The 23899-nt window shown below is 35.9% G+C and overlaps 1 protein-coding gene across 1 annotated transcript in view; it reads left to right on the plus strand.

Moving 5' to 3' along the window:
- ANOS1 (anosmin 1) overlaps positions 1-23899 on the plus strand; it is a 136023-nt gene that overhangs the window by 84498 nt on the left and 27626 nt on the right. Inside the window, exons 5-8 of the mRNA XM_085212661.1 lie at positions 278-462; positions 7226-7355; positions 17738-17940; positions 20563-20710. Of these exons, the coding sequence (XP_085068787.1) occupies positions 278-462; positions 7226-7355; positions 17738-17940; positions 20563-20710 (666 nt within the window). The remainder of the gene's footprint in view (positions 1-277; positions 463-7225; positions 7356-17737; positions 17941-20562; positions 20711-23899) is intronic.

The following is a 23899-nucleotide window of genomic DNA, read 5'->3' on the forward strand; positions in this document are numbered from 1 at the left end:
AGATCAGTTTTAACTCACAGCTCTCAGATCCTTACTTTTCATTCTTAAATGAAATAAATAATTTTGAAGATTTTTTTTTAATTTTACTGTTGCCAGTAATGAAAACTTCAGAAATTTCTGCTTGTGTCAGCCTACTCGTTCCCTTCTTTTTTTCTTCTGAACTGACCAACCAGCTTCTTTTTTATTAGTGTTTTTTATACACTTTAACCTCAAGATGGCTTTTTTTTCTGATTTTGTAAATTATTCAAATATTTCCATCTTTATGTTCCTATTGCAGGTGTTCCATTGAAACCCCGGAAAGAGTTAAAATTCATAGAACTCCAGTCTGGAGACCTGGAGGTGAAGTGGTCTTCAAAATTCAATATTTCCATTGAGCCTGTGATTTATGTTGTTCAGAGGAGGTGGAATCAAGGAATCCATCCTAGTGAGGATGATGCTACTAACTGGCAAACTGTGGCACAGGTCAGTTCTTTGTAAAATGGTAAGAACCCCTAGCTTCTATAAAGTTCTTCAGATCAGAGAAGAGTTAGATCACATAAACTGAGAGACAGATGCACAGATATCCCTTTTTGGTGTCTCTCTAAGTCACAAGATAGCCACAAGCAGGGTCTAGATCTCCAAGGCTTTACTCCATTGCTCAATGAGCTATTTAAAAGACTTATTCAAGAAAAATGAACTTCAATATTTTGACTTTCAGTTTTTCAGTAACAGAAACATCAAATAGTTTTGATATTTATAGTAAATGGCATCATTATAAATGTGTGAATATATTAGCAAAAAAGAAAATATTTCTTTCCCTGCCCCCAAAGGAAATGACATTCAGAGGTTTATGTTTCCAAAATTACTTTATTTTGTAGGTTTACTCTGTATAGGTAAGGATCTATAGATGTACCTGGAATCTTGATTTCCGTAAGATGCTCAGTAGAACTTTTGTACAAGCACATACTTGTTATCTATTCAGACAGGTATTCCAAAAAGCCACCAATCTATTGAAAAATGTAGAATTAGATACCAAAATCTACTGAAGGAATCATGTGAGAGTCAGCCTTTTTAAAGTCAGCGTGAGCCAGTGCCTGGCCTCCGAGGCATGGCTTCAATTTTAGCAAAATGCTGTGGAATATAATTGATCAAAAGACCATTCAATTTTTAAAAGCATAAGTGTTAAGAGTGAAACCTTTTTTATCTGTAAAGTCACTTTTTCAGATGTTGCCCTCCTAATTCAGAAAGACCTATGATGTCATGCTTTTATCACTCAGGGCAATCCAGGCTGAAAATGTAAGATTCATGAGCAAATATTTCTTAATGGGAAGCAGCCAACAGAGCATAAATTTTTGCTTAGGTTTCTTCCCAGTTTCAATCTGTTTCTTAACATGCTGACAGTCCACCTGCATGGCAGACTTCCAATCATTTATCTTAACTGCTTTACCATCATCTCCGCTGACAAGAAGAAGCAAAATGTTGATTCTGAAAAGACTTGCAAAACATCATTGCAGCTAGGAAAAAAAAGAAAGACAGAACAATCCACAAAATAATATAAGGAGTTTGAATTCTGTGGCAGTCTGTTTTCATTCTCAGTTCAGGTTGCATAGGGAAGAGGATCTTAAAATAGCGTCAAGCTTGTAAAACCGAACACTCAAAAGTGAAATCTTTAGCTTTACTGTTGTACTACAGGGGACTGTTACAATGTTAGAGTCCTGATCAGGGAAGGTCACCTGCAGCAGAGCTTGGCATGAAATGCAGCCTGTACAATTTCATCCCAAGGAACGTGCACAACTTCACACCTGATAAAGTTGCAGTGACTTACTTTTGTCTCTTAGTTGAGGTTCACATCTTCAGTCTGTGTTCCCCATCTCAGAAAACAGCTTCCTGCTTATACTGCTAGGAGAATACCACTTAGCAAACATAAGTCAGATGTGAACTGCTACTTGCTGTTATGCCATGTAGCTAGGCTGTAGAAACATAGCTCTTCTGCAAAGATAGCATATTACTACACTTTTCCTCATCCCAGAAATAGACCTCTTGCACATTTCTGGGAAGAAGCACTATATACAGTGGTGGAGCTTGTACGGATATGTTCTTTCTCACATTGATGTACAGGAGAGAGGGCTTCAGAAATGTCTTCCCTTCACAGAATGGTAAAAATCCTGATAGCTAACTTTCTTGACAGTGTGCAACATGCAGGCAGAAGGACTGAGTTATTCATTATGGGAGGAGAAGACTCATCCAACTTACTTCTTTCTGAGAACTTTGATGTCCCTACTATGTCTTGAGAGACATATGTTGGATTGTGCGACAGACTCCACTGGGGATGTCAGTTCCAAACAAGCTTCAGGATGCCTGGGTGACTTTGTAAACCATGTGCACTTAGTGGGGCATAAAGGCTGGGCACCCTTGAGGGGCACTAGTAATAAGAATTTCGGTCTCTATAGTCATGCCACCTCAGTGGCATTTGTGGTTTTAGACATCCTGCTGGGCAATCAAATTCTGGATTTGACTGGATGCGTTAGAATTGATTTTGCCATGTCAGCAGCAAAGATGAATGTCCAATTTGACTAAAGTGACTGTGTACATCTCCTCCAGACTTTTCTTGTTCATATAACTGAGAATTTTTCTTCTATGATTCCAAAGCATTGGGCTCTGAGACTTTGATTATATATATATAAAGAACTCCTGGGGCGTGGCTGTCCGTGGGAGATGATGCCCTTTCATTATTCTTTTTCCTACTTTTGCTAGAGGGCATGCTCAGAGCAGAGGAAGATCAACAAGGCTGTAGGCAAGGTTCTGAATTTCCTTATGCCTGTATATTGCAGAGTTATATGCCTGGAATTATGTGAAGTTTTTGTCTGCACTTTCTCAAAAGAAATTTCATAGTATTTTGTCAGAGCTTTTCATAGTTTTCTATTTTTCTTTTTAACTATTCATTTACAGGTGAGGCTATAATTTTAAATAACCAATTATTACTTATATATAAAAGACACGCACCAAAATCCTTAGAGTAGTGATACAGAAATTCTATCAGAATTGCTTAGCTTCTACACTGCTGAATTGTATTTTTTCATTCTCCTCTCTCCTTATCCTAACTAATTTTATCTTTTTCTTACAAGAAGTTGTTGATACCTTCAGCTTGCTTTGTTCAGAGGAAAAGTCTTGCCCATAAATATGGAAAATGTCCTAATTCAAACTAGCATGCAACGTCCAAGGCACTAAGCAGTATTTTCTCTTAACCTCTCAAACAGATGATGGGATTGAAGATAGGTCATCTGTGCTGTGGGTAGGTACTTTAGTCATAAGTCAGTTGTAGAAACAGCAGGGAAGGATTTCTCTAGGCATGTTGAAGTCAAGAGCGAAGACAGGATGAGGGACTTCTTTCAGGAGGGGACTCAGAACCTAAACAATTTTGGACTGCTGGGAAAGGATTAGAACTATCAGTGCTTCTTGAACGTGGCAGCACTGTTTGATCTGTGGTCTCTTGGACCTGAGATGCACTCTTGAGAAGGGATGTCAGGCTATTCTCTGTACTCTCCAGATTGTGGTATTCCATGCTTTTCTTATATAAAGTTGCATCCATACTTTTGTTTTTGTTGAATTTGGGATGATGATGTGTTGCCTGGTGTTTATGTTTGAGGTCTCATTTTTTATATTATTTCAAATAATGTGTATTAGGATTGGAACCTAAATGTAAAACCTTCGTCTTTTAGGTTAATGGATAAATGCGTAGCCTAATTATTACCTCATAATTGTTTAGGGGTGATCTTTTTGTTTTGTTTTCCATTGATTAAATTCTTTAAAACATTATGTCCTAAGACATTATTAGAAGTTTTTTAATAATTACTCTAATAGCTCTTTGAGAACTAACTGAAAAAAATATTCAAATTACCAACAGAATAGTATAAGATTTCTCAGCAGTATTTAGCTCTTTCTCAGCAGTATTTAGCTTCAACTATGTTACATCTATCTAGAGGTTAGTTAGACCAAAGCTTTTTATAATGCAGGAGCTTTAGTTACAGATGCATGTCTTGCATGCCACTAAGACTTTGCCAGCAAAGTCAATAGTGAAAGAAATAAGCCTAAGGCCTGTTCATAAATGAAAATAATTTTAGTGATATGAGTTGACACATTATTTGATCCTACATCTCACAATCGCCACACAAAGAATGACAGAAATGAAATCTGGTGTTTTAAAGGAGCCCTAACAGAATAACTGGGCTGGTGCAAAGAAATGACAACTGAGATTTCTCAGTTGAGGAACATAGAGTCAATCAAGTCTTTTCACATTATGCCTGCCTTCTAGCTACAAGGACTGATACTAAAATAATGCCACCTATTTTATTATGTTGTCCCATGATGTCAGAGGCAAATGTTGGTGCCATGGCAGTAAAGGCTGAACCTTCCTGGCAATATCCCATTACATTTTGTTGCCATGCGACAGACAGCAGCAGAGGAGCTGTCTGATAAAATGGCATAGTACATGGAAGAGTGTATGAAGAAAATGTGTGGAATTGAATTCCTCCGTACAGAAAAAATTACACTCTTTGACATTCATTGATGCTTGCTGAATGTTTATGGAGATCAAATAGTGGATGTGAGCACAGTAAGGCAGTGGGTGATGTGTTTCAGTAGCGATGACAGCAACAGTGGGTCACCTATTTCCTTCATATTCACACACAGTCCTGCTACCCATTTTTCTGAATTTTCTTTGTCAACAAGTTGAAGGGATTAAGCACAGGTTAATAACTACAAACTTTATTGGTCAAGTCTCTGAAAATACTGTTGCTGAAGAGCTGGAGCAAATTTCTGAAGTTCTGACTATCTGATTTAGGTTAGCAACTGCTGCTTTCTTCCATGCAAAGCATGGAAGCAAAAAGCAGAAATTTTTAGAATCATATAATATCTTGTTTTTGAGAGGACCTTAAAAATCATCTAGTACTAAGTCACAGATACAGGTGGCTCTCACTGGAAAATGTTGCCAAGTAACTTGTCCCACCTGACCTTAAATGCCATCAGAAATGGGGCATCCATAAATTATTTGGGGCTGTTACAGTGTTTCACCATCCTCTAAGTAAAGAATTTTCTCCTTACATCGAATTTAAATCTCCACTCTTAATTTAAGATTGTTACCCCTTGTCCAGTCACTATCAGACTGTGTAAAAGATTGTTCTCCATCTTTTTAATGTTTCCTTGAAGTACTGGAAAGCCACAATGAGGTCTCTGTAAAGGCTTCTCTTCTTCAGGATGAAGAACCATTCTTCGTAAGAGAGGTGTTCCACTCCTCTGATGCTCTTTGTGGCCCTCTGCTAAACCCACTCCAATCACTCCATCTCTTTCTTGTGCTGGGCTTCTCACAGCTGAATATAGTATTCCAGATGAAACCTCATGATGGCAGAGTAGAGTGTGACAATCATGTCCCTCACCCTGTTGGCCACCCTTCCTTTGAGGCAGCCCAGGATAATGTTGGCAAGTGCATGCTGCTAGCCCATGTCCAGCTTTTCAGCCACCACAGCTCCCAAGTCCTTCTCTGGAAGGCTGTTCTCAAGGAATTCTTCTCCTAACCTGTACACATTTTTGGGATTGCCCCAACAAAAGTGCAGCACCTTGCACTTGACCTTGTTGAAGGTTCATGTAAGTTTTCGTCTCAAACTTGTCCAAGTCCCTCTGGATAACATCCCTTCCTTCTGTTGTGTCAACTGCACCACTCCACTTGGTGTCATCACCAAACTTGTGAGGGTGCATTCAATCCCACTGTCTAGATTGCTGACAAAGATGTTAAAGAGCACTGACCCCAAGACAGAGACCTGAGTGATCCCGCTTTTTACCTGGACATAGCACTATTGTCCACAGTTCTCTGGCTGTGGCCATCCAGCCCATTTGTTAGCCACCAAATAATCCAGCCTTCAAATCCCTATCTCTCCAATTTAGAGATAAGGATGTAATGTGAGATATAATGTCAAAGGCTTAGAGAAGTCCAGGTAGACTCAACTGGTCTTCTGTTGTTGACTGATGTAGTCACCCTATTGTAGAAGGCTACCATACTGGTCAGGCACTTTGTGAAGCTCTGTTCAGTTTCTCAGATTACCGCATTGTCTTTCTTCTGGAATTACTTGGCATTCATTGGAAGTGATGCTGAATCTTATATGGTAGGTTTTTGAAGTTAAAGAAAACAACTGTTATAAAAATAAATAGAGTGCCAATAAATTTGTTAATGAGATTTTATCTTGGGTCATAATAATATTTAGTATTTGTTGTGCAGTTTATTCAGACATGTGCAAGACATTTACTTCAAGCTTATGTGTTTTTTGATTAAAGTATTAAAATAGCAAAAGTGAGAGCTGTTAAATGAAATGTGGATAATTGAAAGGTAAATTGAAATGTGAAATAGCCACAAATAGTTTCTGATGAGCTCTACAGACACTATTTGCTCTGTACTTGGTAGTGATTGAGCTGTTATCAGAAGGCTGTGTTCAGTTCTGATGTTTGTATCTTAGAAAAAAAATCAGAAATTGTACAAGCCAGCTGCTTACAAGCTTACAGGAGAAGAATAAAAACAGGCCTCAGAATAAGAGTGTTTAAAGCACCTCTTACTGAAAGAGTTCAGAGTGCATTTATACTTCTTCTGTATGTCAGTGGTTAAGACACTCACTGCAGATGTTGGAAATGGAACTCATGACACATCAGCAGTGAGTGTTGTTGGAGAAAAGATCATCTCCTATGACCTAAGAAAAGTCTCCAGAGAAGAGTTAAGGCTACTATTATCATTTTGACCTAACTGCCAAAGATATGAAGGAGGATTCACTTTCATTAGCTGAGGGCTTTGTGTTTCCTATATACCAGTTGGTGGTTTTTCCATGTTTAATTTTGTGAAGTCATTTTGGAGGCCTGACTCTTTAGGGTCTGGAGAAATGAGTCCATTGATTTGGGGTAATGAATTCCCTAAAAAATCATCAGTTGATTAGCTAAGTCCAATCTGTTTGGTGAAGGTTATGATAACTGAAAATATCATTTTGTGAATTTAACACTTGACCAATTTTCTAAATGTCACTTTTTTAGAAGAGACCTGCAATGCACTGTAAAATTTGGTGGCGACATGGTTTTGTTCACAACTGCTGACACTTGTGTGTACTGAAGAGGTGTGTCTGCTACCTCCCAATCTGACTGATGGGTGTTACATTGTAGAGAGCACAACTAGCCCCCTCTAAGCAGACCGTAACCATGACATTTTCCCCACCAGACAACAGATGAGCGGGTTCAGCTGTCAGACATCAGAGCAAGCAGGTGGTACCAGTTCCGCGTGGCAGCTGTGAACGTGCATGGGACAAGGGGCTTCACGGCACCCAGCAAGCACTTCCGCTCCTCTAAAGGTGAGTTTTGGTTCCCTGCATCTGGAGCACATCTTCTGCTTGCTCAAATGTGGAGTGCTGCCTGTTTTTGTGACAGGAGGTGGGGCTTTTGGATGTTTTGCCATTAGTTTTAGAAATGGTGTGAGGTTTGTTTGAAGTCTGCCCAAGAATTAAAGGTTAATGGTATCATTATTCTTTTTATCAGTGAGGAGTCTCAGTAAATAAACCTCCTTTTAGACATTTTCCATGCTATTGGTATCAAACAACAAGACCCTGACCACAAAACATGGAGAATGGTTTTCAATGTTTTATTCCAAGAGATCTCTCCTATGTTCCTTTATAGTTATAGGAAATTTGTTACTGTCATATGTTTAGCAGAGTACAGAAATATTTGTCACCTACATCTAAGTAATTGGAGCATCATTGTTTTAATGGAAATAGGGCCTGTCTCAATATGACTCCCTCCCTTTTAGCACTAATAATAAGGGCTTAGGAATAATAAGGGTGTGTTTAGCAGCATGTTACTTTTCATTGGGAAGGCATATTAGCCAGTCCATTAAGTGTTGCAGGAATTTTTGTTGCTGTTGCTTGATTTCTCAAGGGATGTATTTGGGCAGTAACTTTGAAAATGGATCAGTAATTGGTACTAGGAAGATGGGAGCTCAAACAGATCTCCCCTCCTGTGAAGTTTTTTTCTGATGCACTTTTGACCCATGTGAATTAGAGCTTTTCCAGATGACTTTCAAGCACAGTATCACAGGCCAGAAACCATCCCCAATAATCTGGATGTGGTCACCCTCTCTTACAGAAAGTTAATAGTCTGGAAATAGCCAGACCATACTAGTTGGCTTTGGTGCCAAACAATGAGATTTAGCAGTCTTCACAATGTTACTAATGGAGGTGAAGTTTATAATAGATAGACACGTCTTTGTTTTGGTAGTGATGGAATCTTTACACTTTTATGAAGAATACTTAGAAGAATGAATTTCCTTCTCCTGTAGAGTTGACTTGCAATATAAACAGTTGCTATTTATGGATTTTCATGTTAGCTTTTTCTTTCATTTTGGTCATAATCGATCCCATAAAAAAAATCTTACTATAGGTACAGTTATATAAGCATGCAAGTGCTTTTAATAATATGGATGTTTTAATTATTTACTGAATAAGTTTACATTCAGCTCAATAATTTTTAATGCTGTAACCTCATATATGATAAGGTTTGTTGGCATGGTCATCCGACTATTGCTGTGAGATAAAGTATAATTTTAAGAATTTGTTACAATTTCTAGTACACAGTTTCAGTTACATAAAAAATGCAGTTTGTCCAAACTATGATGAGCTTACTGCAAGGACTAAGCAGCAGCAGTAGCTTTCTCTGATTTTTCTCTTGAGATGCAGTTAAACAGATACAGTGCTTCATTGCTGAAATGGGCACCAGCTTTCTTTTAAACTCACACCACGGTCAGTTGTTTTTCTGAATTGCTAAAGATTTTCCAACTATTCTGCTTGAAAACACTACAACTGCATTTACATAAAGATATATAATGATAACACTGGGATTTTGGCTTGAGCATGACATTTGTATAAAATTATGTTCCAAACACGTCCCTGATGGTTGTGCTCACCACAGGAGCATATTGTTCAAAACACCTACATTAGTAATGAATGTAAGAACATCTGTGTTAAGTCATACTGAACATCTCTTTAGCTCAGTATTTGACCCTATCCATAAATGGGTTTCTGGAGAACAGTGTGACAGCATAATAAGCATACAGAGCTATTTCTTCAGAATAATCTCCTACCTGGCAGTGATTTTCAGGAGCTTGAGGTTTTGAAATGATTGTATGTTAGATACCAGAGCCCGCTTCTCCTGCACTCTCCGCAGTTACTTCTGAAGCATTGCTCTCCAGTAGTACTGCTCAGGGCTGTCAGGTGGCAGAGAGCACTTTGAGCACTTCTAGGACTTTGCAAGAAGTACAGAAGCTAGCAAAACATCCCCATGCTGTTACATAACAAATGAAAACAGCAGAAAATACACAACTAATTCTGTTCAAAAGTTGGCAGTAACCCTCACCTGCTGTTACCCTCACAGTAACAGGTTTCAAATCTGAGCTCCTGCACGTGACAGAGCATTGTGAATTGCCAAGCAAACAAAAGGAATACAGTTGGCTGTCAGCTCTGTAGTCAGTCATCTTATTCCATCCATTCATTTGAGTATTTTAAAAGCTTTATTATGTTAGTGGCTATTGCAAAGATACCACGTTTACCAGATGAAATCTGGAAGCATTAAGTGATTGTGGTGACTGTCAGGAAAGACACTAGATTGTCAGTATCTCTTAGCTGTGAGAGATACTGTCATAGCACTAACAGTTATAGTTAAACTATTTATTACTACTTTGGAACTCAGAGGGAAGTGGTTGCCCCTGCCTGGCAGAGAGGCAAGAAACTACTGATCACATGTGCCTGTTTTTTGGGTGCCAGCATCTGTTCATTCCTGCCGAGCTCCTACTGGCATATTTAATCTCTGTTATCGAAAAGGAAGGAGGATTTTGGCACCTCCCCTTTGAAAGTTTGCTGACTCTCTTTGGTACATTTGTGTGAAGTGTGGACAGAAGCTCATATCAGCTCTTGTACTGTTTCATTATGTTACACCAACGAGCAAAAGAGGATTTATCATCTTCATCAGATTTATCAACTTTTTTTTTTTCTTTTTTTTCTTTTTTTTTTTTCCCAAAAGGAAATCCTTTGATTAGGAAATGTGACAGCAATTCCTAAAACAGTTTCTCACACAAGATGTTAAACTTCTACCAGTTGGTCATAAGTGGGGACAAATGTGATATATAATCAGAATATTGGGAACAGTATGGAACCACAAAATCTCTGTCACTAAATATTTTAAGCTGTTAAAAAAAAACATTCAGAAACATTGGTGCCAAAATTACTTAGAGAGTGACTTACTTGTCTGGTAATTATGATGCTGTTTATACTGTTTTGTGTCTTTTGCAAATGCAAAAATGTGATTTCTAAGTAGATACAACAAAGCAAGATTTTTTAAAAATTCAAAATAACCTTACATCTTCTGAGTTATGTAATAACTTTTATTTCACTAAAAAACTCCTTATTACCCAAATTAGTTTAATATCCCAGTCACGAAAAATATAAAACCAGGAAGACAGAATAGCATTTCATCAAGCATTTCAGCTATAAAGGTTCTGCACCATTCTTCATCTGCTTGTGTTTTGATTATTTATCTGCTGTAAATGTTGATAGTCTTATACTGTGAACAGCTGAGGTGAAGGTTTATTAGCTATTTTACACTGCCTCATGTATTCATTTATGGATTCAGTATGTAAATAATAAATAATCAAAGTGACACAGCTGAGATAAATAATTTATGAAAGGTTCAGAGAATAAACTGTGAGAATTTTTTTATGCTGTTTATTTATTCCTATAAAGGGACACAAAGTGTTTATATTGGCCTATCTGGCATAGCTCTTCACAGGGAACAAAGCCATGCTTTATTTTGCCATAATTTGATACCAAAGTTACAAGAAATGTGGAATAGATTATACATATCTCCTTAGAGCAGATAGCCAGAAGATGGAGTTAATACTGCACCTAGAAGAATGGGTCCTTTCCTAAAAGTAGGACTCCGTATGGATTTTCAGGTTGATACTGTCAGTGAAAATGAATCAAAGCTTCCTGGTACTCTTGATAGTGATTTCCACTTCACTTTTTTTTTTTTTTTAATTGTGTTTTCTTTCCTTTTCATCTTCCACTGAGTGACAGTAATTTGCAGCAATAGCAAAAAAAAAAGCTAACAGAATGTCTGGCAGAATATTTTTGATCCCCAAAGACATGAATATACTTCTCATAGTTTAACTGGTCCTCTCCAAGCTGTTTCTTTTAGTTTGGAAGGAAGAGAGAACTGATCCTACAATCCAAAAATAAGTCTATTTAGGAAAAAAAAAAAAAGAAAAAAAAAGCTAGGTTTCCGTTTCCTTTTCTCCCATTATGTGGACACCAGATAGCCTAACCCAAATTGCCAGAAGCTGTTTGGCACTAGTAATTCAGCTTGTGTAAGAGTTTTTAGACTATTTTTTCTAGCTTTTAGGTTCTATGATGACAATGACCTCTCGGTAAAAGATATTACTGTTAAGTAGAGGAATCAGCATTAAGCATTTCCATATAATATATTATTTTGTGGTCTGTAGTTAGACACTGTGCTATTTTCACAGGCTAAAAGGGGTTGTAAGATCAACACAATGAGCCCAAACCTGATCCTTCTACCTTGCTAGTGGTTTTTATCTTCACCATAAAGGCAGCTGCTAGCATACACAGGATGAATTGTCAAGCAAAAGGAAGCAGACAACATTGTTTTCACAGCACATAAGTACCATGCTGGATGAGATTTCATGCATGCATTACTGAGTGTTAGTAAAACCAGAACAGACACCCACTCCTGGCAATAAAATTCTTTCTGTTGCTCCTTTGAGACCAATGATTTTTTTATACTGCTGCACAGCTGGTTTATGTGTGCCATTTCCATTGGGCAAAGCCAGTCCTCTTACTTATGCCTTGAAACTGTTTAATAGTTGAAAACATGTCTGTAGAGCAATTTCAGCAGATTTTTAGAGTTGGCATACTTAATGTTTAAAAGATAGCAATGGATGATCTATTTTAAGTAAGGAGAAAAAAATATCTCATTAGAAGAAGTTTAAACAGGAGTCAAACTTGCTGTCATTTTTACAGCTCAGGATGGAAATTCCATGTTTCAATGTCATTATTTCCTCTGTGACATATATATTTTAAATCATTTATTGTTTTCATTACACTTGCCACATTTAAAGCTAAAGTGAATGTTTTGCAGCAATGTACAATGCAATTCTTGTACTTACCCTGCACATGCTTTTTTACTGAGGTGGCAAGTTCCTTCTAGATCCTATTTGTAGAAAGAATTTTGTAAAATATAGTGTCCATCACTATGTTTAAAAATATGATTGTGGAAAGATGTGCGTTTTGAAATGGTGATGTGAAAGTTTTTTTTCCTTGTATTAACAGCAAGGAATCTTCCCTTCTGGAGACTGGAGACAGAGTTTTTCTTATGATGGCTGAGTAGCCAGCAAGACAAGCATTTAAGTCCCTTGGGAATACTCAAGCCAGATACAATGCAGACAAATGCAGTACTTACTCCATGTGCTGGAACAGCAGCCTCAGCCTTGACCTAATGAAGCTATCATTTCTAGCAGTGAGAAGTGATTTACTTGTCAGATGGCTGAGACCAGAATTTTAAGATTTGAAAACAATTGTCTGTGCCAAATTCTAGTATATATAAGGTTTTTTCTTTTATTTGATCTGTAGCATAAACAGCCAAGGAAAAGCTGCAACAGCACTCTTTCTGCAAACCAAAGTGTTCAATGTAATACTCAGATAAATGCATTTAAATAAAATTTCAGAACTTTAAATTTGAAAAGCTGTCCCTTCCAGTAGTTTAACATTCACATATCTAAATAATACATGTGGGCAGTCAGTCAAAGGGACCACGGGTATATGAACACAAAGAGCAGAATGGTTGTTAGCTTTACAGTCATTAGAATTCCAGTTTAGCTTCATAGTCAGGTTAACAAAAGTGTATAAGCTCTGTAGACCAGTACCAGTTACTAGACTTAGAAATATTTCAGCACAAAAGTTGTGTATGGCTTTTTGTGTCTGGATAGACATAAGCATAATGGAGTGCCTTGTAGAAGAATGAGTTTCCATTATTTTTCCAATAGAATTGAGAAGGCTTAAAAAAAAAAACAAAAAACAAACCAAAACAGAAATAAACTACAATTATCTCATAAATGGTCTGTATGCCTAATGAAAGAGTAAGTTGTTAAAACTATATAAGAAGGGCATTTTGCTTACTTTCTTGAGTTTTAGAGATATTAAGGGTGTTCTCATTTTTTAAGGGTGGGGTGTTTTATTTGCTTCTTTGTTTTTCTTCTCGGTAGTAACAGAGGTCACAATACATTGCCTTGTTGCTATTCTTTCTTACTTCAGATCTTTCAAATGAGGAAAACATGAATGTTCCTGTTTTTTGGTGTAAAAAAATTATACTTCTGTCAGTTATAAAAGTGATGAGTGGTATAGAGAGACATAAAATTAGATGAATAAATTATGTCATCATATGGAAGTAATATGCAATGTATTCTCAGCTGATATAAAGTGCTCGCTAAGTGGCTTCATATTTCAGGTATACCCAGAATCCAGGAAATATTTTATTGTTGGTTCCCCAAAATCCAACAAAAGTTTGTTAGTTTTTGTGTTTTTTTCCTCCTTTCTTTCAGGTGATTAAATGTGAAATTGTAATGCTTGTCAGTGTTCAAGAGGGATTTGGATAATGTCCTTAGTAATATACTTTAACTTTTGATTAGCCTTTATGTGGTCAGACAGCTGCACTAGATGATCTCTGAAGATCCCTTCCAACTATTGTGTTGTGTTCTGTTCTATTCTAATTTTTTTCATCTTTGATCATTTTACTTATTTCTGTGTAGGTCATTCCAAAATTAATGCCTCCTATTTATTTCCACGGAAACTGCAACATATACATGTACAAGGAGCACAGCATGACTATTTGATATAGTAAACTCTCAACTACAAAGCACTATTTTTCAACAGTCACCATCATTAGTTATGCATTTTTGCCAGTAATGAATAAGTGCCTGCATGCTGCTCCCATAAAAACCTGCGTCAGTGCAGGTGACCCACTGTTTCCACAGCTGCTGCAACAGTGTTGTTGCTAGGAGTATGTTGTCCACACAGTCCATCTTACATTGGTCTGAACAGATAAAAGTCAGAAGACGCCAAATTCAGACTATACAGTGGATATGGTAGGACAATCCAACCAAGACTGGCAATGAGACTCCATGGTCTTCAAACTGGCATGCAGCCTGGTGTTATCATGTTGCAAGAGAAAGACTGTTGTCTTCTCTAGCCTGTCTCTGAAAGTTTGAGTCTTCATCTTAGTCATCATCATGATATTGCAGTCAGAATTGATGGTTTGTCCAAATTCCAGGAAATCCAGAAGGTTTACCTATCCCTATTCCAAAAGACAGTGCATATCACTTTATCCACTGTCTGGAACTTTTTCTTCAATGGGAAATTCACATATCTTCACTCTGTGAACTGCCATTTTGACTCCAGCTCGTAATGGTGACACCACATTTTGTTACTGGTAACAGTGCGATCCTGGAAGCTGTCACCTTCAGCCTTGTATTGGTTCACTGGGCCCTGAGAAGCCTGCATATGTGGTTCTTTCTGTTCCTGTATGAGCACTTGTGGAACGCAGCCTAAAGCAAATGTTATAATATTCAAACATTGCCACCATTATTTCCAATGCATTTAGGCTTATATTGAACTATGTACACAGTTCCCATCAATTCACACAGATGAGCTGATCAAGGTGCTCTTCATTCCGTGGTGTGACAGCTGTGCAGAATGTGGCTTGTTGTCCACATTGCTGTCACCACTGCTGAAATGCACCACTCATCGCCTCACTGTGCTCACAGCCACTGTTTGGTCTCCATAAACATTCAGCAAGCATCAATGAATATCAGTGGTTGCCATTTTTTCCACATGGAGGAATTCAGTTCCACACCTTTTCTTCATTCACACTTTCACTTCAGACAACATTTTGCCAGACTCTCACTCTGCTGCCAGCTGTTGTTCAGCAACAACATGTAATGGAATATTGTCAGGAGAGTTCACTCCCTACTGCCATACCACCACCATTTGCCTCTGACTTCGTGAGCCATAAAATAGGAGGCATTATTTTAAAGCCACCCTCGTAGATTATTATTTTCCCCAGCTTAGTCTACTATTTTTTTTTTCCTAGAAAATGTGGTACTTTCAAATTTCTTGCTTTTTCATGCCTGTCATTTGCAGAACTCCTTCCTTTTTATCTTGATGTCTATGACTGCTCTTCTGTTCTTCTTCCTCCTTTTAAAAGACACATTTCAATGGCAGTTGCTAGGTTTAACAAAAAGGTTGCTATTCCTTTTCTTGTAGGGCAGAAACACTTAACAAGGAATTTTGAAGAAAACAAACAAATTTGGTGTTTTGCTTTTAGTTCTATGAAAAGTTTATTCTGAAGTACTATTTCATTTAACTTTCAGAATTGTGGGGACTCTCAATATTTTGTAGACACGAAAGACATGTTGTACAGTTACAATTCCTTAGGCTTATGTCAGAGCATTCATGAAGGCATACTCTCCAAAACACTTTAATTGTATCCCATATGTTATATATACATAATACATGATGTATGGTACTTGTGGGAGTTAACCTGAATAATTCACCTGTGGTAATACGATCAGTTGCACTTCAGATTATAAATGTTTTATGGCCACAATACATTGTCACATTGTATTAAAAAAAAAAAAAAAAAAAGAGCCTCAACATTTTAAGTTAGTGAAAATGGATGCTTGAAAGGATTTTGATTTTTTTTTTTGATTCATGATTCTGATTATTGCGTCCAAATTTCATTTCTCTTCTACTTATTTTATCAAGCACAGAAATATATGATGAATTATGTTAGATAACAATACAAGCTATTTATCTAAAACAAATTCTAGAAATTAATCTTCGTATTACTTATCTCTTCCAAAACATATAGCTTTGTATATATTTAAAATGGAGTTGTTAGCTACTAGGTAAGACAATAAATGTAAGAACAATGCCAGAAAAAAAAAAAAAAGGAAGTGAAACAATCCAACTTACAGTCTGATTTTAAAAAAAATTAGGAATTAGGAAATTGAAGTTAAATTTCCAGAATTCTTAAACTCATGGGGGAGGAGGACGGGGGGCTTAACAGTTACAGCCAATGGGAGATAACAGGACCATTCTTTACTATTTAACTAAAATGACACACATGAGGAAACAGAAGCATCTATTGTTATTTAATGGAGACTCCTATTAAATAAGGGGAATAGGGCATTATTTCACATTTGCTGATCTTTAAAAAGGAAATGCTGTCTTTATTAACCCTGAATGTGTTAGTTTGCATGACCTGGTGATGGAATTTTTCAGTGAGACCATTAGTCATAGGGATTATCTGATGAACTTAGTATGTCTGGAAAGTTCATTTAACAGCTCATTAACCATTATGAAAAGATTCAGGTGAACTGCACCATAAATGAATGCCTGATGTATCTTCTGCACACCTCCAGTTTTATTTCTGGCAATAAGTGGTGGTTCATTTGGCAGAAAAGTTTCATGAAAATGATCTTCTCAATCAAATTGTTTATCTCTTGGCTTCAGCTTCATATCATGCCTTAATTACTACACACTTTCTTTGTATGCTTGAAATATTTTGATTTTTTTGAGCTCCACTTTTAATTTGTTTACATAGTTATTTATTGATTTGTGAGTTTTCATTATATCTTGCCTGTAATGTTTGGTTAACACAGACACTTAAAAAAAGAACAAACAACTTTTTGAAGTATTCTTTCACAAAAGTGATGGTAAAAGAAGTATATTGCCATATTCACTCTTGATAACATTTTTTGTAATGTTTCCAAGGTTACTTAGATTGAGAATTGTGATTAAAAAGTAAGACTCAGATGATAGCGGATTTGACTTTCAAAAGTTCAGATGAAAAATTTCCACTTATTCACATGACTCAGCTAGTATATTATATGGTTGGACCTCAAGGACTTAACATTCAATATTAGAAATTGTTCAGTAGTGGAACCTTTGACTGTCTGGTGTCTGTAAATCTGGGGTTGGCACATAGACAATTGAAGGAACAACACCTCAGTTAATATTGAACAGAAATTTTAATAAGGAAATAAATCACAGGGGTGGTTGAGTCTGCTGTTGTTATTAAATATATATATATATTTATTCTAAGGACACGTCTATGTTTATGATAGTGGATATCAGTACAAGAATTTGAAAGAAAGATTCAAACTCTAGAGATATTCTCATCTGACAGTTCTCTGACAACACAGACAAAAATATTTAGTGTCTCCAAGATTTTATTCTGTTCTTGTGAGCCAGGAGTTTTTACATTTGCTATGTGTTTATAATAGTGAATGCCAGAAATAAGCCTAATAATTTAGTACAGTATGATGAAACTTTATCACATTTGTGAACATAACAATGACATAGAATAATTGCAATCCTACATGTGAATACATAACTGTATTTTTAGTAAAGTTTGGATTTGGAGAATTTGCAAAAAGCCATCTCATCTGTGAGAAATTTTTGCCTGAATGTTCTTAAGCGCATTGAGAATGCTTAATACAGATTTTGTATGACTAGTAAATACATAAGATGAATATGATTTTTAATTTACTTAAGAATGATCTTTATTTAGGATTTTTTAATATTATTTGATTTTACTTTATTTTTAATTTCAGATCCATCTGCTCCACCAGCTCCATCTAATATCAGAATTGCCAATATCAGTGCAAACAATGATGGAACTGTTAATGTAATGATTACTTGGGATCTTCCAGAAGAGCCTGATATCCCAGTGCACCACTACAAAGTTTTCTGGAGCTGGACTTACAGCAAATATGTCATCCCAGCTAAAAAAAAGAGAAGGAAGATTACAGACGGGGTAAGAAAAAAAATAGCAAATGAAACAGAAATATGACTATATATTAATTCTGGAACATTCAAACTTATTTCTGGCATGAAATAAACAGAGTATAAATAAGAAAAATGTGATAAATTGCAATAATTTCAACTACTTGGAAAGTAATTGCGTTAATTTTTAAGATCACCAACCCCACAGACAAATTTGATATCTCAATTCCTTTGCTTCACTGAACTCAAGAAGAAAAGCAGACTTCTGTCTTAGAATGCAGGCAAGTATAAGATTTTGCAGGAGAGATGGGTAGAAAGTTCATTGCTTTTTCTCCTCTAAGGCAAGGTTTATGTTACCACGCTTCTGAAAGACAGAGTGGTGTTTCATTTAAGAAACATTAACATATCTGTTGCATTATTTTTTCAGTTTGTAAACAAAACTCAAGACACCATTGTATAGAATGACCATTAAATAATCAGTAGGGGCCCAAGGAAAAGAATAATAAACATTTAAATAATCTGTTGTGCCAAAGATGTGCCATATTTCATAGTGGCAGTTATCTTTTGAGATTTTTGACTGCATTAAATCTTGCTGTCATTTCCTTAAGCATACTGCTTATGGAACTAAAGGAACGGTAACTAAAAGTAGTTAATAGAGATAGAAATTTACCACAAATAAAAGTCTGGACTTAATTATCTGGAATTACTTTTATTAATGTATTCTGAGAAATTGTTTCCATGTCTGTGCTAACACTGTGTTTTGGCTCTGGTTGACTGCTTGCACTGTGATGAATGACAGCTATTGAGTAATAGTCCCTCTATCCCTTAGCCACCAAACCCTGCAAAACATGAAAGCAGTGTAGGTTGCATTCTTGTTATATTATTGTGAGTTGTATAGGGCATCACAGACCCACCACTGGATGAGCACTGTGCATGCATCCCTTCTTTTGGGAACTGATAGGGTTCAGGGTCTAGAGGCTGCAGCCATCATCGCTAACTCTACAATGGGAAAAAGGGAAAAGAAAATATACCCACCACTGGAAATAATGTGGATTCTTTTCAGCAACGCTGATAACTTGGGTCTTTGTTTCTACTCAAGTCAAATACTTAGGAATAGAAAGTCCACAAAGCCATAGTAAACACAGAAAAGAAAGTTAGCTCATTCTTGTAGTTTTCAAAAATCACATTAGCAAGACAGGAGTAGAGTTGGATTTTGCTAGGTAGTAGAATTTATGTTTCTGAGGAAAGATTCCATTGGCTAGAGAACTTCCTAACAATAAAGTAATTGGGAACAAGGTCCGAACTTGAATATAAGGAAATTCAAAAGAACCAAAATGTATTTCAGTGGAAAAGTTAACTCTTAAAGTATCATTTATGCTAATCCTGCCCCGTGTTCTTTTTCTTCTGCAGGATTGCAGGATTACAGCAATGAAATTTAGACTACCCCCATAGGACACTTCTCAGGCTATTGCTTGCTACTGAATATGATAGAAATATTCAATCTAGAAATCAAAACTATAGAAAATAGAAAACAAGGTTAAAAAATCTTGTGTTTAAAAGAACATTGAAAATTTTCTTTATCCAAATTTTGCCTTTAGAAATAGACTAGTTCAAATTTATTCTAATACTAATAATTTTTATAGTGATTTCTCTATGAAAATACTCAAATAATTTGAGTAAAATGTTTAGAATTATAGTCAATAGTAAATATTTCAGCACAAACAAGTGAGCATGACTGATTTGAAACACTTTTGATAATCCCTTAACTGCTAAATGTGGCAGTATATGGTTAACTTTACTCTGGATTGATGGGTGAACTTGAGTTTCACGATGAATTGCTATGAAAACATGGATTCTTCTGTCTGAGACGTGGGCTAGAAGGGCTGTTTTATAAAAATTAAAAAAATATTTACAACCGTAACTTAAGAATATTGTCTCTTCTTTGCAATGTTATGGAAAGTATTTTAATTTGCTGATTATTAAACATTATTGTCCTACTCACATACATTTCCATTAAATTGTATTTTTGATTTTTTGTTTTTCATTCTATAGAGGAAAATAATACTTACCAATTAGCAGATTATTTGGATGGTTGTCTTGTTGGTTTGTGGGTTTTTTTGTGTGTGTTTTTTTTTTTTAAACATTTTATAGAAAATATTAACAAATGTATTGAACATTGTATGTAACTGTTTTCAGGCTAGCTATCTCGAGGCTAAGTTGTCAGTTGCTTTGCTAATACAAAAAAAAAAAAAAAAATTTGTGGATGAATGAGTTTTAATTTCTTTAACTGGAATAATTTTGGCATACCAAAAAAAGTATTTTTGTATTTTGCATTTTGTGTGTGTGTATATATATATACATACATATATAATTACAACCTTATTTTGGCCTAAACTGTAACTATATTTGCCAAGGAATTACTGAAATTCTATAAATGTCAATAAGGTTAGTACTATAACAAATGTCAAAGAAAAGTAGAGTAGAATGAAATACAGTTTTAAAGAAGCAAACTTTTGTTCTCCTGATACATAAGTTTTCTTTTCTTATTTCAAAAGAGTAGTGTGCTTAAGATAACAATCCTGCTTTTAATACAAGCCTGTGTTTCAGTAATATTATAATTTCCTCATATATTTATATATATTCTCTATTATAGCCCCAAAATTATGTGGTCCTGGAGGGACTCCAACCCAACAGCAACTACAATGTAGAACTACAGGCAGTAACACGCTGGGGTCAGACACGCCTTAAAAGTGCTAAGGTTTCTCTTCATTTTAGCACGGCACAGGACAGCAGGAATAATAGTGAGTAATTGTATTCAGACACCTGAATGCTTTATCTCTTCTTCAACTGGAATTTGAATGTTTTAAATAGTGATTTCTTAAATTATTTTCTTTAAGCTGGCTGTTTGATAGCGGAGTAATCTGATCTTGATGAAGCTGAGTAACCTTTTAATGTTAAATTTCCTGTTTAAAACTTGATAAGAATTTTTGCCTATTTCTTTTTTTTAGTTGCTACTCACCTTAAAGAAATGCAATAAAAATGAATGCATTTGCACCATTGTGATGTTAAGACTTGAAAAATGCAGTACATCTATAAATCTTTGCAATATTTCTTACTGACTTCTGTAAATTCATTTCTGTATCCTTCTCTTAACTGGACAGTTTTGACTTGCAGTGCTTTTAAAAATCCTGACTATTTTTACTACCCTATGAATTCCGGTTCTTGGACCATACAAATATATGCTTTGTAGAAAGTGAAATAAGACACTGACTCTTCTATTAGAGAATCTTAATTGTTTTGTGCCTGATAAATGAATTCTCAAGAAATTATTACACACACAGGACAAAAATTCAAATTAAAATCTTGATATCTTTAGAGGTCAGATTATTTCGAAGATATTTAAAACTTCACATGCTAAAGCAATGCTCGATTCAACTTTGTTCTGGTAAGTGGAAAAGAATCCCAGGTGCCATCATTATGCATTATTATGGCATATAGCCAAAGTAGCATTAAGCAAGCTATTGAATTTCTTTCTCTCACTTTATTATGACAATGTATTTTAAAATTGTATCTGAATATGAGAGTAAACCGAGTCTTAGTTAAATGTTTTTATAATTGCAATGCAATATTGAATTACTGTCTTAGCTTCTGATACATCTCTGATTAATCAATAAAGCAATAAAGCAAAATTCTGATAAGAAGATGCTAGAGATATCATTTCTAATATTCTTTCCTAATTGTTTCATTTTCTATTCATTTACTTTTTGATTTTAAAGTGCAATCAAATTTTATTTGGCACCATTTTCATAACATTACATTCACCTAAATAGCCTCATCTAACTAATCGATGGCTTTTTTTACTGGACCCTTCTGCATGTATATTCTGTTTGGACATGTATAAAATACTTTAAATTAATTGCTACCTAGGACAGACTTCTACATCTACAGTTGCTTCCTGTTTTAATGCACCAAGAAGATAAAACAGACTTAAAATCCATTTCCTTCCTTTCTCTCCCTATATTAAGCTCACTTCTACAACCTTTCTGGGCCATTTTAGAGACAGCAAAGGGCTAAACTTTGGTATCTTGAATGTACTGCCTTTTCTTGGAAGTCATAGCAGAAAATGAGCTTGAATCTGCACAGTGTGGATATAAGCCAAGTTTATGTTAAATCCTTGGTGAAGCACTATATAAATGAATACAGAAATTTTGCCTTTCTACTGGCTCACCTTGACTGTACCTGTGTTTTCTGGCATTGCCCACAAAAATGAGCTCGTTTTCAGGAACATGGATGATATCATACTACTGTTATTTTGCCAGATTAAATTACAGCTCCAAGAAAGAACGTGTAACTGAGTCTACTTCATGTAGGAATAATGTCCCAGGAGTAGGCTGTTACCTGAATTTCATGTGAGTCTGAGGCAGGGCTTTATTCTGGAAGCTATTAATTTCTTTCCCTCATTTTACTATGAGAATAGCCTTCTAAATTTTCCCCTCTTGGAAGAACACTAATTAATCAACTGATGTTCAGCAGCTTTATTATTAGACCTGATGTTAGGTTATAGTCTTTCAAAACATTAAAAGAAGACTTTCTGCATAATGCAGTCCCTCTAAACTGGAGCTGGTATAACTGAGCTTGTACTTTATCTGGGTAGATGTCATTCCTTACTTTTTCTTTACAATAAGAAACTGGCGCTGTATCAACTTTCTCTGATACTGCTGATATGTTAAAAAAGGGGTTGTGCTGGGAGAGGAAGACTTTTGTTTCAATTATCTCTCTCCAGAACGCTGTTTTTTTCTGAATCTGATGCAGATCACCTGTAACTTACCACATTATCCTCCTCTAAGTCCTCTACCAAGTGGCATTTATTCTACCAGTAATGACTGGTGGGTTCATCGTTTTATGTCCACACCAGTAATACGTCTTTCCTACCATCAGGGTTTAAAGTCCCTTGAATAACTTGGATAATCTACCCTCTCCTTGCCCTTTTTACTAATAAAAGTCTATCAGTAGTTTCTGTGAAAGTTTATTATGTACATAAGTTTTTGTGCTTTATTTCACTTTACTATATTGACCTTTTCTACTAAGAGTTTAAATGGCTGCTGTATTGTTTTTTAAAACAAATTAATACTGCATTCAGAATATTTTTGATTGCAAATGTACCTCAAGTGTGTGAATGCTGTATTCAAAGTATGACCATCCATTTAGCTAATGAGCAGTATTTTCTTTTTAACTGCAAATCTGTGTCTGTGAGAACTTGAAAACACATATTTGTTTTACAAGAGAGTACTTCAATAATAAGCATATAGAGAACATACTTTCTGTTAAAGCCATGGATGAAAGAATTGGAGATTATTTGAGCCGAAACTGTGATACCACACAATTTAGTCAACAAAGCATTCTACTGAGAAGTATGTTTGTACCTATTATGAAATGGCTAAATTATGGCGTATATGGAAAAGCAAATACAATCTACCCCTGAAGGAGATGCAAATAGATCTGAATTAATCTTCTGACTCTCACTAAAGTTAGCTAGTTAGAAACACTTCTGCTTGAGGTATTTTTGATAATACTCAGAAGCAGATGGAAAAATCTGAAAAAATAATTGCCTGAAATATTATCTAGGACAGGACATTCATGCCCCCTTGTCATTTGGGGAATTTTATGGCCTTTGGGAAGTAGTTCCAGAAGCACCATTCCAATTTTGCTGGAGTCCCACTGTCAATTGCTCAACTCGCTGTGGAATTAAGCTCTTTTTTTAGGTGGCTGTTCATGTTGTCGGAATAGAATCAGTCCATAACCCACTAAAGTAATTTAGTCCTATGGACTTCTGTGAGCTTTGACCCCGGCTCTCTGGTGTTATCTTTCCTCGCTCTTGAAAATATCTTGCCTCACTGTATTCATGTGTCTCTCTTCTGGGAAATGCAGCAAGATTCTCTCTCTCTTGATCAGCGTATGTAGTATATAGTTTAAATCAGTGTTCCTGTTCT

The sequence above is a fragment of the Meleagris gallopavo genome, chromosome 1 (assembly GCF_905368555.1).
Source record: "Meleagris gallopavo chromosome 1, MGAL_WU_HG_1.1, whole genome shotgun sequence".
Lineage (NCBI taxonomy): Eukaryota > Metazoa > Chordata > Aves > Galliformes > Phasianidae > Meleagris > Meleagris gallopavo.